The 19,242-nt window shown below is 38.4% G+C and overlaps 1 protein-coding gene across 1 annotated transcript in view; it reads right to left on the bottom strand.

Annotated features, from left to right (window-relative positions):
* Positions 1-10,841, bottom strand: part of C5H10orf67 (chromosome 5 C10orf67 homolog) — a 194,214-nt gene extending 183,373 nt beyond the window's left edge. Inside the window, exon 1 of the mRNA XM_072825143.1 lies at positions 10,758-10,841. Coding sequence (XP_072681244.1) covers positions 10,758-10,841 — 84 coding nt within the window. The remainder of the gene's footprint in view (positions 1-10,757) is intronic.
* Between the last annotated feature and the right edge of the window lie 8,401 nt (positions 10,842-19,242).

Genomic DNA, 19,242 nt, shown 5'->3' with positions numbered 1-19,242 from the left:
GCAATGGTTTGGATTAATGGGATTGGCTTAATGGACAATCTGCTTAAATAAACGTCATGCACTATTAAGGTTATTACTGAAATCATAGCCTATGGGCTATATTGTGGCTTCTCAAAAAATAGGAACTCAATGCATTTTTATAATTATGCCCCTAACTTTTAGTCACTTACCCACTATTAGATATGAGTATGATCACACAGGTAAACACAGATGAGAGTTCTGAAAATTTAGGGATATGGGGAATTGTGACTCAAGAGACAATGGCTACACATTTTAATTTCTACAGGACTTATTTTTTTTCCAGTTTTATTGACACACAGTTCTGTCTATTTAAGGTAAACCACATAATGGCTTAACATATATACAGTGAGAATGACTTAGGTTTTGTTTGTTTGCTTTGAATTTCTATAGCACTTAATTTCTTAGCTTTGAAAGTTTTTATATTTAAAGTAAATACTTCTTGAATGGCAAGTATTAATTTGAGAGTAAGAGAGGCTGCAAGAAAATAAAGACCACAAACAGTTCACTTCTTTTGTTGTTTCAAATACTTAATGGGTATCATATACTGAGGTTTGCTAACTGCAGTTTTGAAACAATTCCACATCCTCTTCATTTTATTTTTTGAAAATTAAAAGCTATAGGAAAGTTGAAAGAAGAGTACAGTGAACACATATTCTTTATCCAATTTCACCACTTTTAATATTTTGTCACATTTGCTTTATCTATGTATATATATCTATGCACATATATACAAATATATATATCTGGAATGTTCTGATTTGTTTTATTGATTAAATTCTTTGTTCTTGGGATCCCTGGGTGGCGCAGCGGTTTGGCGCCTGCCTTTGGCCCAGGGCGCAATCCTGGGGACCCGGGATCAAATCCCATGTCGGGCTCCCGGTGCATGGAGCCTGCTTCTCCCTCTGCCTGTGTCTCTGCCTCTCTCTCTCCCTGTGTGACTATCATAAATAAATAAAAAAATAAAAAAAATTCTTTGTTCTTTGTTTAACTAAAAAAAAAAAAAAAAATTCTTTTTTTTTTTTTTTTTTGCTAAAGAAAGAATCCGGCTGGCTATTCGTACATATCTACACACATACACATATAGAGGGAGAAAGAGGGAGAATTATCTAAGAACAAAGGACATCTTTCACATAATCAGTCACAATGGAATAGTAACATTTAAGAACATTCACATTAATTGTATAATATCATTTAGTATACAGTCTATATTTGAATTTCCTCAGTTGTTCCAAAAAATATCTTATAGCTGGGGTTTTGTTTTCTTTCCTAATCCGGGTTCCAACCAAGGTTTGTACATTCCATTTGGTCTTTCTTTAGTTCTTACTATAAAACAATTTCCCTACATTAAAAAAGTATTCTGTAATAATGACTTTTCCCCCAAGAACCTTGACTGATATCCCACTTTCTAGATTTCTCTACTTATTTCTTCATTATTGGATTTAGTTAATCAGATTTGGCAAATATGCTTATGTTGCTGTCAAAGCAATATTTAAAGTCAAATTTTGAATTTTCTTTGCTTGATATTATGGCATCTCCCAAATTCTGGTGCATCAAGACTTTAAACCAGTTTGATTTGAAAAAATTCTTTTGTGTAATAAATAGCTTGGTCCTACTAGCAAATACATGTTTCTTTAGCATGTTTTTTGTGTGTGTGAGGACATGGGATGTGTTTTGTAGACTTTTATTTTAAACCTTCCTAACACCAAGCAAATTCTCAATATATATAGTTTGCCACTCTGCCTCATTTAGTGACCACTTATGGCCATGTTTGTACAGCTTATCATCTGTACCTCAGTGAATCTACAAAGTTGTTGAGAGGGACATAATCAAGATAAATAACAAGTGAAGAACTATAAGTAAATGTACATTCTGAATGTTTTTCTTGATTATTAAAATTGCCATGTACGTGCATTTGAATTATCAATCTTTGCAATTAAACATATTAATTAAACACAATTCCCTATGATTTCTCCCTGATTTTCTCGAGTTATCAGTGGAGCAGGTCCAGGTCAGCAACTGGGGAGATTAAATCTTCTAATAATTAATGAATTAGTCTAACCATCAACAGAACTGGAATCTTCACCTTCACTGATACTGTCATTACCAACCTCATGTCACACTCACTGAATTACCATAAGGAGTGGTCTTCGTCTAGATCATCAGGGTCTGATGGGAATCTTAAATGCAACTGAGGTTGCGATCTCACCATTTGCAACTTAACATTGGCTATTCACTTAAAGAACCAGAAATAATCCTAGGATCAGGAGACCGAAAAGAAATCTCAAGAGGGTATCATGGATATTATCAGGTGGGCCCAAACTCTCCTTTCTGGCAGCTGCAAATCTACCCTATTTGTAATAACCCTTTACATAGGGATCTACCATGGCCATTTGGGTCAAGTACTTATCCCCGTGGTCAGGATATTTCATATTTATTTATTCATTAAAGATTTTATTTACTTATTCAAAGAGACACACAGAGAGAGGCAGAGACAGGCAGAGGGAGAAGCAGCCCAATTCCGGACTTGATCCAAGGAGTCCAGGATCAGGATCACTCAACTGCTGAGTCACCCAGGTGCCCAGAATGTTTCACATTTAATTTAAAGTGTTCTCTGTGGGGTAGCTGAGACACAATAGCTGTCCTTCAGTTGAAAGCTCTTTTCCAGTCTGGGTTCCAGTTTGTGCTGTAGGCAGAAGCACACTCTGTTGCTTTTCCTCACGGGTCTTGTTTCCTAAACCTTTAATCATTTTTATGGCTCTCCTTTAAACTCTCTCCAAGTTTTCTGTCTCCCTTCAGATACAAAGCTCAGAATTAAATATAGTCTTTGAAAGGATATGATTAGTACCAAATTTAGAAGACAATTGCTACATGGTCCTTATATTTTGTGCTCTAAGATTTGTTAATAGTTTTCAAAACTGATCAGACATCCAACAACAGCAACAGCAAGAGCAAAAGCTTCCAAGGAGAAATCTTGAATATTATATTGTCATGTTTTAGAACTCTCTTTTACCATGGCCCACTTCAGTGGGACAAAAGGCCTTTCCTTCCTGAGAAAAGCTCCTTCAAATCGCAGGAACAGATCTTAGGAAGAAGTGTAAGGAAAACTCATATTTGAGCCATAATGCGTCATGTCCTAAGATCTGCAAAATTACAGGCCGAAAGAGCTGATGCAAATTCATGTTACCACTCACTCTAGAGTTAACCAAACCACCCACAACAGCAGCACAATACTCATTCTAAAGAAGCCACATTGAAGCATTTTACGATTAAAAGGAAGATGATCAGGGGTGCCTGGATGGCTCAGTTGGTTAAACATCTGTCTTCAGCTCAGGTCATGGTCTGGTCCTGGGATCGAGCTCCATGTGGGACTCCCTGCTTAGTGGAGGGAGTCTCCCCTCCCGCCCTGCCTGTCTCCTCAGCTCATGTGCCCATTCTCTCTCTCTCTCTCTCTCTCTCTCTCTCTCTCTCCCTCCCTCTCAGCGTCTCTCAAATAAATAAAACCTTTCAAAAAAGGAAGATGATTAAAAATTAAAAATCATAAGGAAGTAAAAACCCTGTTGATCATAGCCTGATGAAAAAGTAATTTCCTGGAAAACTGTGGAAATCCCAAGCATCTGTGAGTGTATGTTTACAGCAGGAGCTTTTGCATCATTGTGTCACACTTCACAGAAGGCAAAATTCCTGGTGGACAACTCAGGACTTTGCTCAGTAAACTAACAATATGTCAATTTTTCTCTCTAGTAATATTAGACAAGCTGTCATTTATTGAATGCTTACTATGTGCTAGGCAGTCTACTGAGCCCTCTGTACACATCTCTTTTGAATCATATCAACTTTGTGAGGGACATATTATTATTATACTCTATTTATAGATGAGTTGATTGAGGCTCCAAGGCACATGGTTAGTAAATGTCATAGTGGGGATTCCAACCCAAGTATTTCGGATCCAGTATAACTACTATGTTATACTGCCTTATGAATTTTAAATATCAGCACTCTAATAGTTGACTAAAAGTAGAACTCATTCAAAAAAGGATAGCACTTATTTTCCTTTTTAAATGTTCTCTGGGGGGAATCTGGATGGCTCAGTCAGTTAAGCATTGGATTCTTGGTTTCGGTTCATGTCGTTATCTCATGGTCATGCGATCAGGGCCCATGTCAGGCTTTGTGGTAAGTGGGGAGTCTGCTTGAGATTCTCTCCCTCTCCCACTGCTCCTCCTCCCACACTCTCTACTCTCTTTGTCTCTCTAAAAAATAAATAAATCTTAAAAAAAAAAAGATAAAATGAAATTCTCTGAAGTTGTACAATGTCCATGTGTAAAGTCAGAAGAAAAGACCACCATTTTTAGATGGGTTCCTGGCCCCAGGAGAACCCTTAAAACCACTGCTCTACAGCAGTTAGAATGATATAGAATGCTCTATAATGACACGGGAAAGATATAAACTGACCACATGCCTCCTCTCCTTCTTTCTCAGCTTGCATTTGGTTGCCTTTCCTACGGTCAACTCTGGCTGTAGGAGAAAGTTCTCCCTGGTGGCCTGGGGCTGAAGTGATATTTGCCTTACAATAGCCCATACACAGACCTCCAAGCCTTTCTCCAGGCTGAGTAGAGCCACAAGCAGAGTGACCTAACTTTTCAAATGACTTCAAGAAAACCAAAACCAAGTCCTTCCTCCCCACCCCTGAAAACTGGAACTCTTAACTGAGCAAGAATAAAATAAATTCTTCAAGCTACTATATTTGGGTTCTATCTTTTGAGGCAATTTGGCATGCTCCAACTCACATGCATATATGCATTGTTAAGATGTCAATATACATCTGATTCATGATGACTTGAAAATAGCAAGTTGTTAAACAAGGTTTAGAAGAGGATCCATTTTGGTTTGCCAAAGTAATCAAATCTGGAGGAATGGACACCAAAATATTCACCATGCCTGGCTTTGAGAAGAACTACAGGAAGGGTTTTCAGTTTCTACAGAATATAAATTTATAATGTTTAATGCTGAAAAATAATAGGTATGTTTTATTTGTAACAAGAAAATAAGCTCTATTGAAAAGTGTTGCCCTCGACCTCACTTTATAGGGGAGGGCAGATGTCCCTTTTTAGCAACACTTTGTAAGAAACCTACAACAGATACTTAAATTTCTCCTCAGAACACAGATTAAAAACTTTTAAAGAAGACAGGTAAATCTTATTTTATACAATCAATATAGTCTTAAAATATTATCTGTAAAACATATTTCTATTTATCAACCTTTATTTCCTCAGTGTCATTCAAAATGAAATTCTAGCGATGTTTGCCAGGAATAAAAACATAACTCAGGAGAAGAGCAAGCTCCCCTATTAATGTGTCAGCTTTTGAAAGCATGTGCTTTAAGAAAAATGATATTTGTTAATTAAAATATTAACATTCATGTAAGCTAAGCACACATGCAAATAGTCTTCTACATTTAGAAAAATATTCAAGACTTAAAATGCAAATCACCATTGATAACTCCTTTGAACTTAACAAAATGAAGTTCTGTTAAGATTCTCCCATCAGGGTCATATAGCTAATAACATATATTGGATTGCCCGAGCTGTACATTATGAAGAGTTAGCAGTACATCTGACTTCTAAAAATGATTTTTCTACTGTTATTTAAAAAAAGAAAATGAAGACACAAAAACACACAGTAGGCAAGGCACCAAATTAATCAGTAAAAAGTAACATTACTTGTAAGTCATTATACATGTTTAATGATTTCCTTGAATTTTAATGCTGTAAGTCAGATTTTTTCAGTGTACGCATGAGGGATTTTCCCCCAAAAGAAAGGACAAAATATATTTGATAGAGTAGGCAGTTAGCTAGATATGAGCAGGGAACAAGGGCTTTCTGACTGATAAAAGGGTGGAGGCCAAGTTCCAAACAGTTGAGGGTTGTGGGGGAGGGGTCTGTCTTTCTTTCTTGGGAGGACCAATGGTTGGTGGGGCTTTGGGGCCATGCAAGGTGGTATAAAATTATAAACATGAGAAAATAGTTTTTAAGAATTGTTTCTGGGATTTATGCAGTGGATGGCCTTTAATGTTTTAGAACTTAGGCAAGATTAAAAGACTAGAATTCATTTTAAAAAGTGATGTTTTTTTATATTCCCCAAATGAACGAGACCATATAATGTTTATCCTTCTCCAACTGACTTACTTCACTCAGCATAATACCCTCCAGTTCCATCCACATCGAAGCAAATGGTGGGTATTTGTCTTTTCTAATGGCTGAGGAATATTCCATTGCATACATAGACCACATCTTCTTTATCCATTCATCCTTCGATGAACACCGAGGCTCCTTCCACAGAAGCGAATAAAGGGGAAAGGAGAGAAAATCAGTGGGAAATATCAGTGAGGGAGATAGAACATGAGAGACACCTAACTCTGAGAAAGAAACAAGGGGTGGTAGAAAGGGAGGTGAGTGGGGGGTTGGGGTGACTGGGTGACAGGCACTGAGGGGGGCACTTGACGGGATGAATACTGGGTGTTATACTATATGTTGGCAAATTGAACTCCAATAGAAAGAAAGAAAGAAAGAAAGAAAGAAAGAAAGAAAGAAAGAAAGAAAGAGAAAAAGGTGATGTTGGCTGTTTGAAAGATGCTTCTTTGAAAGTCTCTGGGGACTGAAAGGATTATCTCCTACCCATAAGGAGGCCCATGGTGGGGGTGCTTCACTCTGATCTCCTACAGGAGTAACCTCTAGGTGAAGAAATGAGGCCAACGAGATGTGTCTACCCAACACCCACGCTTCCTTCTAGATCATGCACCGAAGTACCCAGGACCCCAGATTCTCCTGCCCAAGTGGCCTTAGGTTGATTTACAGGGTTTTTCCCTGATTCATTTTTGAGTCTTGATTCCCAAGAGCAGATTCTGTGGCTAGGTGCCCACCCAGGACACAGATGCAGGGCACAGAGCTCCAATGGACTAGGAAGAGCCCAGTACAGGGCATTTCACTGTGTGGCAAGAGGAGGACAAGCTTGGGGGTCTCATGCAATCAGCTTCTGGCTTGTAATTCCAAGGAGTCAGAGAATGCCAAATTGAAATCTGGCCTTCCAGATCATCATAAAGGCACACTCCTCTAGGTAGAAAGATTGAGCGTAATGTATTTAACACATGTTAACTTGGTGTATGTTTAAATACTTTGTCATATGGTATGTGAACCTCTGTTTGTACTCATGCCCTGAGCTCACAAGTAACAGGGGCAGCCTCAGGTTTGACTGCAGGGAGCCCTGCGTTCTCCAAGGTTCATCAGGATTACACCTATAACAAAAGCACACAAGTTAGAGTGTGACTTTTCTGATGTGCTTCATCTGCATAAAAATCTGGAGTTAGATGGATAGATCTGGCTCAAACTCTACCACCACACCCCTTACCTGCTTGACTGTGGGCAAGCTTCTGACCCTCTCTGAGCTTCATCTGGAAACTGATTGATGACGAGCATTTGGCATCTTATCTGGTACATAATAGGTGCTCAGTGGCAGTGATGGGGGCAAGTGGCTTGTAAGTCAACAACTTTTGTCTTTGAGTCATTTTCCCATTACTGTGCACATTTTGGGCCAAGACTTTAGAATACCTGAACTGAAAGATTAGAGGAGGACTTTTAGAAGAATCTTTGGAATCAAAATTGTCCTGAGTTCTGATCCCTTTTTATCTCCTACCAGGTGTGTAGGAGTGTGAGTCACAGAACCTCTTTGACACTTAGTGTCCTCAATTAGAAGACAGTAATAATAATAGTAACTAATTCATTGCACATTGCACCATTATAAGGATTAAATGAGAAACATATGCAAAAATGTTTGCCATACAGGAAGGGGGTTATCTTTAAGTGTCATACTTCAAACTTATATTGAATTTTACTCAGTATGTTATTCTACTGAATTTCATTTGATAGACAATTTCTCCAATTTACTGGGATATTTTGAACATCTATGGGGTCTGCCAAATGAAAACCAAATCTGCATGTAATTATTTGGTACATCTGGGACACTTACTTTTTCTAAATTCTTTTTTATTGTTGTGTGACTGGTTTTGTCTTTTATTGGAGAGTTATATTAGCTTCCGCTTTGATTCCATTTATACTGCTGACAGATGCTTATCTTTCATCCTTGGACCTTCAAATGTAAGATAGTTATCGCCCGAACAAAACCATAAAATACCATGTCATTTCTGGATCTTCTTAAAAGCCAAAGAAAATAGTGATCGTACTTGAAGTCAAAGTAAAATGTGATGGAAGATCTGAGAAAGAGAAATGTACATGCTGACTAAAGTGTCTGGAACAAAGAGTAGTGACCTTGAGTTTCCTCAGAGGGACAAACAGTCACAGGGAGCTTGGCTGTGCCCAGAGGAATTGGGTAGCACATCTGCAGAGTCCAAAAATCAGAGCTACTTCGATACTGACTGACATGACATTTTGGATTATGATTAGTACAGTGTGGAGAGATAAAGCGCCAGGGACTCAGATTCACTTTTCCTTTTCTCCTTCCTCTTCCAAGGGGGATTATTTAATAGCCTGTTTACACATAGAGCACTTGGTTACTCCAATAATAGCCCACAGGCCTGAATCATCCTGCGTCACTGTGGTGTCATACAGAGTCCTCAGCTGTTTCCACGACTTGTGTGGTTGGCTTTCCACACTATCTGAAAACCGCGAAGAATTTGCAGGGTAATCAGTGATTTTAATTTTAACTATGCATGACGTGAGGGATCTTCTATCTCCATTGACCTGTCTTTAAAATACGTAGTGTGTAACGATGAAAGAAATTCAGGAGAAAACTTCAGCGTGAACACTTGTACAATAATATATGTAGGTACATACAAATGTGTTTTAAATTTATTCATATAAACATATCTTACCACTCTTATTATTACACATGATCAATTTGTGACATAATTGGGACACATACCTGTATAGATTAACACTGTCACTTGATGGACTGCTAGGGTGTTGATCACGTTCAATTTCTTGATCTGGGAGCTACTTACATGATTGTATTCAGTTTGTGAAAAACGAGTAAGCCAAAGATTGATGATATGTGCACTTTTCTATATTAACTTTCAATAAACTAGTTGAAACATTTACTGTTTAATGTCACTTTTTTGAGGAAAAATTGAGCAATCACAGTAACATACCATATATACATGACAATACGTATTTGAGCCGTTTCAAAGATCAAATAACATTTGAAAATTTTACAAAGTTTCATAGACCTAAATATCTCATTTTTAAACAGATTTTATGCATTTATTTGACATAGAGAGACACAGAGCACAAGCAGGGGGAGTGGGGGAGGTAGAAGCAGTACTTATCCCAGGATCCTGGGATCATGACCTGAGTTGAAGGCAGATGCTTAACCAACTGAGCGACCCAGGTTCCCCTAAATCTCTCATTTAAATGGGACTCTATTTTATCTTTTTAAAATTTCTCCCCCAAACTAAAAATAACATTTCTCATCCCACAATCATAGAGGTATAACAAATTGAATTTTAAAATAACTCCTCTCTTTGATCTTATGTCTCTGTGTTGTAAAAGTCTTAAAAACTAAATTGGTATAAACTTTCTGAAGGCAATATCTATAAAAATAAAAAATGTTCATGATTTTGATCAAACAACTCTGCTATAAAATTTATCCTATGGAGCACCTGAGTGGCTCAGTCAGTTAAAAGTCTGACTCTTGATTTCAGCTCAGGTCATGATCTGAGGATGGTGAGATCAACCAGCCCTGAGTCAGGCTCTGCATTCAGTGGGGAGTCTGCTTGAGATTCTCTCTCCCTCTGTCCCTGCACACTCCCCACTCCTGTGGGCATGCATGCTCTCTCTCTTTAAAGAAAAGAAATAAAAGAATTATCCCAGAAATACACTGAGAAGTCTAAAGCATTTTTGATAGCCATTTATACACTCGACTTTCAGTTGATGTGTTTTTATTGAAATCTACTCTGTAGTAGGTGCAGGGCTAGGTTTGGTGATATATTAGTAAACAAGACGGTTGTAGTCCAACATTAATGGGGGACTCTCACATAGTTTCTATGCCAGAAGAGAGCATAGATGTGAAACAAGTCACACAATTCATGATTTCATTACACATTTAATTTAAAAGAAAAAAAAAACAATGACAATTATTCAAATTATTTAAATAAATATTATTTAATGCCAAATAAAAGAGAAGTGTGGGTCACTGTGAGAAGAACATGTAATTAAAGGATGTGGACCAGCCTGGAGACGTGAAATAGAAAAAAATTGGAAAAAATATAAAGTTCATGAAAGGTTAACCCATTACAGCAAATCTATAAATAGAATAACAAATAACTGTCATAAAGAATTAGGCAGCTGAAAAGCATGTACTTATGTCCAAGATAAATTATCATTATTATTTATAATTTGAAAAAACAGTTGCAAAATAGTCTGTGCTGCCATATTATCCTAGTTTTGTAAATGAAAAGAATTATAATAGGTAGTTACAGATATAAAATGCATAATAAAACATAAGATATGAATGTATGTGTACATGTGTGCGTGTGTGCGTGTGTGTGTGTGTGTGTGTGTGTGTGTGGCTGCCTATTCACCATAAGCTCTTCTTCCCTTCTTCCCAGGTATCTGTGTAGACATTTCCCAGCTCTCTTAGCATTTAGGTATGGTCAAGTGACTAAGTTCTCAAAATAGAATATGGCTTAGGGTACTGTGTAGGTCTATGCTCTTGGAGGGTGGGCCTACTTGCACTTTCTCTTCTTCTTTCCCACCAACTGGAACCTGGATTTGGTGGGGACCTATCTCATACCACTCAGACAATGATGACATTGCGGGGATGGCAGAGCAATGAATAGGAACTCAGGTCCTTGAATGACCATGTGGAACAGAATTTCCCTAACAGCATGGAATTCTTACCTTAACATTAAAAAAAAAAACAAAAATTTTATTTTATTCAGCAGCTGTAAGTTTCCAGAAAAACTGAACAGAAACTACAGAGTTCGCCCATAACCACCCCCCCAGCCTTCTATTTCCCCTATTATTAACATCACGCATTAGTGTGGTATATGTGTTACAGAGGGTCATCATTATTAACTGAAGTTCATAGGATACATCGGGGTTCACTCTTTATATTGCAGATTATATGAATTTTGACAAAGGTATAATGACACACATCTACCATTACAGTATCCTACGGAATAGCTGCCTTTCCCTAAAAATGCCCTGTTCTACTTCTTCATCTCTCTCCCTGTCCCTGGCAACTCCTGGCAACCAGTGATCTTTTTCTGCCTCCCTAGTTTTGCCTTTTCCAAAATGTCATATATTTGCAGTCATGCAGTTTATAGTTTTTTTCTCATGTTGGCATTTTTAGGTGAAAGAAAAAGAAGTCACTTAGTTCCTTTGTAATTAAAGCAGTTTAATCTTTATCCTAATAAAGTTAGTATAGGTCAAGAACAAGTTTGGAGGAACTGTAACCTACATGATTAGAGACTTTGTCGCTGGGTGGAGTTATGGGAGACTAGCATTTTAGGATAGTTATTTCTACTGACAAAGATTACTCTCCTTGACCTCTAATCAGGCACCTTTAAACCTTCTGCTCGGCTAAGCTTGATCTTGGGCTTCTCTCTTTGTCTTTTTACACAATCCAGTTTCACCAAGAACTATGCTAAATCATTTTAAAGAAAACGCCTCACACTTGGTATCTTTTTTTTAAAAAAGAGTTTATTTACCTATTTAACAGAGAGAGGGCACAAGCAGGGGGAGCAGGAGAGGGAGAAGCAGGCTCCCAGCTGAGCAGGGAGCCTGATGTGGCACTCAATCCCAGGAACCTGGGATCAACCTGAGCTGAAGGCTGATGCTTAACTGACTGGAGCCACCTAGGTGCCCCTCACCCTTAGCATCTGATCAAATTCCTCATCCACTGCCCTCCCCTCCCCCTATCATCGTAGCTTGCCTTCAGCAGAAATTCTACTGGGCCTGGTAAGAAACCCCTTTACCTCTGAGATTTCCTCTTTTCCATTCACTGACCTCCAGCCTGGTCTTTGCATATAATGCCCCACTTGTCCCTGTTGGAGTAGACTCTCCCCTATTACAAAGCTCCATTGTAGTGGCCCCTCTTTGAAAAAAGTCTGTCTTAACCATCTTCAACAAGTGTCACAAATCATTTTTTCTTTAACATGACAATGTTTGAATCTTTAATGGTTACCTGTAATTTTGCAACTAGATAAATCATATATACAGAAGTAGGGTTTTTAAAAATTTATTTATGTTTAAATATTTTATTTGTTTATTTGAGAGAGCGAGAGCGTGAGAGTTCGTAGGAGCAGGGAGAAGGGTAAAGTAAGGGTGGAGGAGGCTGGAAGGAGGAACCAGACTCCCCTGCTGAGCAGGAAGCCCGAGGTGGGACTCAATTTCAGGACCCTGGGATTGTGACCTGAGCAATTGTCTTCTTAATCTAAATTCAGAGGAATCAAAAGGAATCACAATATTAAAATGAGTTTAATATGTAGTGCTATTATATATTACTACATTAACGGGTGGTATACACCTAGTTGACAGGCTGTGTACACCTGAGGTCAAATCATACAGATATGACTCTGTCCCTGTGTGCAAGAAAAAGAGGTAAATGATATAAAAGAGATAAATGATATAAAGATACAAGGCTGCTTTTAGAGAAACTAAACATTCAGATTAAGAGATTAAAGTAGAAGCTGGAGTGCCTGACAGGTAGACCTTTATTAGCAAATTAGCTTGACAAGATGTAGACCTGGGACATAACCACACAGAGTGATTTTTAGATGGCTAAGCAGAGAGTGATTTTATCTGGAACCCAAGACTGAATAATCCCAGGGGTGAAATCTTGCAGCAAGACCCAGTTCACTTAGGCAATAGATGTTAAGTTATTTTAAGACAGTTCAAGAAATGTAAATCTTTTGCAAATACTTGGTATCTTAAGATTTTCCTACTTTCTCTTAAAGGGTTTATGGCTGCTTGACTGTGCCATTAAGTCCACTCCACAAGGAAAGATGTCTTTTCAGGTGGTTAATAATATTTGCTAATGTTTGTTGCTTGCTTTTGATGGGTCAAGCACAGAACTAAGTTTTATGTGTATCGCCTCGTAACATCCACACAACCTATGAGGTAGATGCTAATATTAAATGCACATCTATCCTCCCAACACCCCATGAGGTGGTTACTATTATAAGACCCATTTCACAAATAAAGAACTTCTCAAGGACATACATGTAGCAAGTAAGAGGGCTGAGCCAGGGTTTGTCTACATTCCAAGCTTGAAATCTTAACCATGTTGCATTATCTATAAAGAAATTGAGGCCTTGCTCTCAAGAAGGAAAACCCCAATCACAGAAGCATAAAGCCAAAGGACCTTAGAGGCCTCTGGACCAAGCTCTTCCCTGTCCAGGTAGGGCAGGTGCATCACACAGCTTCAGTCACATGCTTGGTTGCAGAGCCAGGATGTGGAACCCGGGTTTCCAGACTCAAGGCCAGTCATTCACCAATTGTCTGTATACTCGCAGACATCTGCATGGTGGTAGTAGAAGGGGCATCTGCCAATAGGAGAATGTGTGCAAACCTTGTGTTGTTGGTAAAAGACACTAAACTTCTCTTCATCAGCATGATCAATTTCTTATCTTCCACCCTGCTGGCACTTTCACTTCACTTGTGAAACTCTGAGCAAGAGGATTCTGTATGTAAAGTTATTACTGAGACATACCCATCATTTTAAGCATCATTTAAAAATTTTCTAAATGTGTAATCTGGACAAAAAATGCTCGATTAAGACGGTGTTGTTTCCATGGCACTCAAGACAGCATTCACGGTGCACAAACATTCTCCTAATATAGTTTTTCAAATAAAAATAGAAATCTGAGAGAGCAGTGACTTTAGGTAGGGTGAGGGGATTGGAAAGATAAAACATACTTTGTTGTGGTTTTTACTGTTTTCAATACCATTATTTTAACTACAGCCAACATGATAGCTGCCATCATATGTCGTCATTCTACTGGTATTTACCTCTGTTTCTTAGGCCTGTGTTTCTGTTAGCTATAGATAGATGATCCTCAAAACTCCTTATTGATCAGTTAGGCAGGGCAGCTACTCAATCACTACATGTGCATGGATTGTCCTGTCAGGGGGACTGACAGACTGGCTGAGATACAAGGACTTTAAAATCACCTGGCCCAGACCCTTCAACACAATCTCTCTCTCTCTCTCTCTCTCTCTCTCTCTCTCTCTCACATAAACACACACACACACACTCCACTTTTTATGTGAGACAAAGAGATACCATATTACACCATCAACCAATGTGCCTTTTTGGAAGCCCTTCTAAGGATTCCTCATGGTAACGTTCTGGGGAAGATAATAGCAAATTCTGATCATTCCTCAAGGAGCATAGATGTCCCTCACTGTGGTTTGCTGTTGCAATCCTTCATTCATTTACTTTGGGGAGAAAAAAGGAGCAGTGGACATTCAGAGAAGCTCTGCTGGCATTCACAGCTAGACCATGTTATTTTGCTCTTAGACATAAACATAATCTCACAGAATATCAGATTCGGACAAGGTTATTCTGAGACCAGGATAAAATGGGACCAGGCAAGGCCACTTCATCATTTTGGCTAAGCACAGACAAAACCAGGCCACTGTAAGTAAACCCCCCCCCCCCAATACCAAGCGTCACTTTCTCTTGCTAAATAAGTGTCTGCTGCTTCTGTCCCCAGTCATAGAATTATCACTCCCCAAACTTCCTGACAGCATCCAATGTGGGGCAAACCCCACTCTCGTAGGCCCTCCTCTAAATCACCCAAACAGGTTGTTCTAACTCAGTACTATATCCTGTTGCCGAGACAACAGGATGGAACCGCACAATTCCACACAGTATGTTCTCTCTTATTACTCACCAACTTGTCCAACCCTAAGTGTGCTCTAGATGATCTTTGGTTGAATAGAACTGACCCGCATAGCATGGACTAAATGTTTCAATTATTTTATGTTTACTTTCTTTCCCTCTCTCCTCAAATAGAAGATAGATTTCCAGAAGACAGAAACCAAGTCTACCCTGTCCCCTATTGTATTCAAAATACCTGGTTTTTATCTGAATTATAGTTCAATGTTTGCTGAATAAATGAATGAACATGGGGGAAATTGGGACTAGCTTCATATTCCTTGGATTTTTCACATCTCTCCTATATGTCAAGGAAGCCAGCAGTTAGGTAATAATCAGCCTGTCACTAGGAACTACTAACATACACTGGAAAATGTACATAAAAGCACTTTGTAAACTCTACTCACTCTTATCCTAACATTAGTCTTAGTGGTAATAAAAATTTTCCTTCAGAGTTTGGATTTCAATTGATGCCTGTGTGTGCTGTGAAGATGTTTGCTTATTTCCCCTGCCTCGAGTCTATTTCTTCATTGGTTTTTCTCTCTGATCACAAAGGCAACAGTTTATTTTGATATCTGGAACTTGGTATTTGGAAACCTTGAAAACTACGGGCAAATGTAAAGAAGAAAATGAAGCCATGTCCTGTTCTTAAAACAGGATCCTTTCCCCCACATTCAAGTTTATGCTACCTCAGGGTTTGCAGATTGAGCCTCAATGTTTAAATATTTAGATATTGGAAGAGCAATGCAAATTATGTTGTATGAAGTGGTTAAGAAAGGAACTTTGAAGGTATTCGTGAGAGGACTCAGAAATGCAATAATCCTGCTTGGCCAAAGAGCCAATCCCCTTTTCTGCCTTTTAGCCCTGTGCACCCCACCTTGAATAATGGCCACAGGAAACAAGGTTTCTCGTTATTACTTAGCTCCAGAGTGCCTGGGTAAAGAGTGATTTGAGTTTGTTGTGAGGATAGAGCAAAAAGGGGTAGAGGGCTCAAGGGGACAGGAATGGAGGTGGAGGGGTGGAGGGGAATAGAGGGGTGCTTCCTATCTCTCCAACTCCAGTCCAGGTCTTGAGCTCTCACCACTTTGCGGATAGATTTACAGTTCAAGACCTCATAGCCATGACCAGTAGACTCAGAAATATATATATAGTTCTACCTCAGGATTTTTACCATCACCACCAGAAACACCTTTTCCATCTTTGGTTATTCCTTTTATTATCTTCTCCAACAGACTGCAATCCTTTGAATGAGTTCATCTGGCCAAATGCATATATTGGGGGAGCACTGGTTACAATTGTGTATCTCCTTTTTTTCTTACAAAATCGAGCACGTATTTACCAGATAAAAATCATCACAAGTTTTAAAACATGAAGATTGCATAGATCAGTGCTGTAGTTCTGATGCTAATAAACAAAACTGTTAATTGATACCAACAAGCAATAATGTAAGTAATATACAGACACTTTATTGCTCCTCATGGCTATTATTGCTCACTAAAATTTAGCAGTCACTCTGTATTTATGCATGAATTAATTATGTGTTAGATTGATAAAATTGGGGTTGTTAAAAAAAAAAAAAAAAACCTAGCATGTTGAAACACTCTGGTAACCATCTGCTCCATTTAATAAATCCCCAGAATCTCTCTGATGTCATCAGCAGCCAATCAGAGCTCCTGCTGGGCATGTAGTCACTTCACTAGATAACTGTTTACTTCCTCCCATGTGCCAGGCATGTTCTGAGCACTGACTCGAGAAAGATGAATGAAACAGGCCCTTTCTGAAGAGCTCATAGTGAATTACTGTTGATATATTCTAATAAAAGATAGAGACTTTGGTATTTAAGTAGCTTGGATAACTTTACAGAATTACAATTTTATTCATCTTTTAAGAATACTAAAAGTAGCTCTAAGTCTTCATTATTATATTCCTGGACTCCTGCTGGAAATCACCAGTTACGTCACAAATTTCAGCAAATATCACCAACCTCTCAAGAGATAAGAATCTCTATTCTCAGTTTTATTATGACTTGCCTGTGGCTTAAAAAATGTCTAAAAGGGGTGCCTGGGTGGCTTAGTCGGGGAAGTGTCTGCTTTCAGCTCTGATCATGATCTCAAGGTCTTCAGATCAAGCCCCACGTTGGGCTCCCTGCTCAGTGGGGAGCTTGCTTCTCCCTCTCTCTTTGCTCCTCCACCCTGCTCATTCTCTCTCTCTTTCAAATGAATAAAAAAACTTTTTTAGAAAAATAGTACCTATCTCTTGCAGAGGCTGTGAGGATGAATTGAGCTAATACATGTAAAATTCTCAAACAGTGCCTCAAACATACTAAGGATGTTAGTCATTATTATGTGGTTTTACCCAAAAGTATTCTGTTACAAATATATTTCCTGAGGTGAAGATAATCAGATAATTTCTCAAGTAGCGGTTTCAGAAGAAAGTAAGTTGCCCTCTAAATTTTTTTTAATTTGTTTGTTTTTTAATAAAGATCACTTAATCTTTATATATTGTTGAGTAAGCAGAGATAATCTGAGAGTGCCTTTTTTCTTAGAGGGTTTTCCAATAATACAGAAATTGCTATGTTTGAACTTTGCTTCCTGAGTCGAGTATTTTTTCCAAGTATGAAAAATGACTGATAGAATTTATTGGTGTACTAAGAACCTTCTGCCTATGTCTTCATTACTGTACTCAGAAGGAATCCATTAAACGAATCAATATATGCTTACAGTTGCCAAGCTGCAAAGAAATCCAATATCGCTAAGGTTGTAGTGAAGGGGCCATAGTTTTAGCAATGCTCTCTGACTCATCTTTGATCATTCTGAGTCATTTGTAACCGCCTAAACTCTTCCCAAAGTTAATCCTGTTCTAAGAAAATGTCCAAGTAAATGATACAGTATGGTATTTTTGAGGCTCTGACCTCACTTCAAGAGCCAGAGTGAGAAGGGAAATTTCTCTCTCAAAAAAAAAAAAAAAAAAAAAAAGAAGAAGAAGAAAAGAAAACACAGTTAAAAACAATCCCTTTGGAAAAAAGAGAAGTCCCTATATTTCACCAACCATTTTGAGATTGTTCATTTCCCCATTCCCGTGATTTTTTTGTTTGCTATGCTTAGCTCTGGAAGAGCGTGAGTGCCTGAAATAGAAAGGAGAGATCGTATTCAGGTTAAAAAAGAAGAAGATTTCACAATCCCAAAATGTTTAACCAGAAGCTATTTTAATGAATGACAAATCCTTACATTAGGGAGATTTATAGAGTGACAGTAAAAGTTTTGCAGTGCCAGCAAACTCAGTGCACTGTAGGTTAGAAAGTCTCGTGGAATGATAAGAAAGGCTTGACTATTCTTGCAGGATTACTCAAATACCCCTCTGGAGATTGCTTCATTTAGACTCTAAATTTTAGAGCTGTAATCCTTGACACCAGAAAGAGGAAGAAGCAACATGCCAACTGAGTGATTTGGTTTTTATGCGAAAAACAGAAAACATTCAACTTAGTTCCCTAGGTACAAGGAACACGTCCTACTATAGAGAGAGAACCAGCGAAAGGAAGAAGCCACACTTCGAGGAAGGAGATAAGAGGGTGAAAACTGAGAGTTGATAATGTGCCTAGCAATTGATTCTCTTTTAGCAGCTTTATTGAGATATAATTCACATACCATGAAGTACATCTGTTTAAAGTGTACGTTCCATGTTTTTAAATATATTTACAGAGCTGTGCAACCATTGCCATACACTAATTTTAGAACATTTTCACCGTCCTCCAAAGAAGTCTTGCCTTAGCAATCACTCCCCACTTTCCTCATTACTCCCCCACCTCTGAGTCCTAGGCGACCAGTAATCTACTTTCTTCTCTATAGATTTGCCTGTCGTGAACATTTCGTATAAAAGGGATTCCGCACATATGGTCATTTGTGACTGACTTCCTTCACTTAGCTTAATGTTTCTGAAGTTCATCCATGTTATACACATGAACTTCAGTACTTAATGCTTAACATGTATCACTACTTGATTCTTACTTCTTGCTGCTACTCCATTGAGCTGGTATCCTATGTTTGATTTATCTATCCATCAGTTGATTTGTTTGTTGCCACTTTCAGGCTGTTAGGAATACTGCTACTGTGAACATTCATTTCCAAGTTTCTGTGTGGACATGTGTTTTCAATTCTCTTGCATACATCCCTAGGCCTACTATTGCTGGGTCATATGGTAACTATATTTAACCTTTTGAGGAACTGCCAAATTGTTTTCCAAAGTGGCCTCACCACTATTTATCCTCACCTGTGATGTATGAGGGTTTTAGTTCTCCACATACTTGCTACGATTTGTTATTGTCTTCTTTTC

Source organism: Canis lupus, chromosome 5 (assembly GCF_048164855.1).
Source record: "Canis lupus baileyi chromosome 5, mCanLup2.hap1, whole genome shotgun sequence".
NCBI lineage: Eukaryota > Metazoa > Chordata > Mammalia > Carnivora > Canidae > Canis > Canis lupus.
The sequence above is the reverse complement of the archived record's forward strand: the minus strand, read 5'-3'. Positions and strand labels throughout refer to the sequence as shown.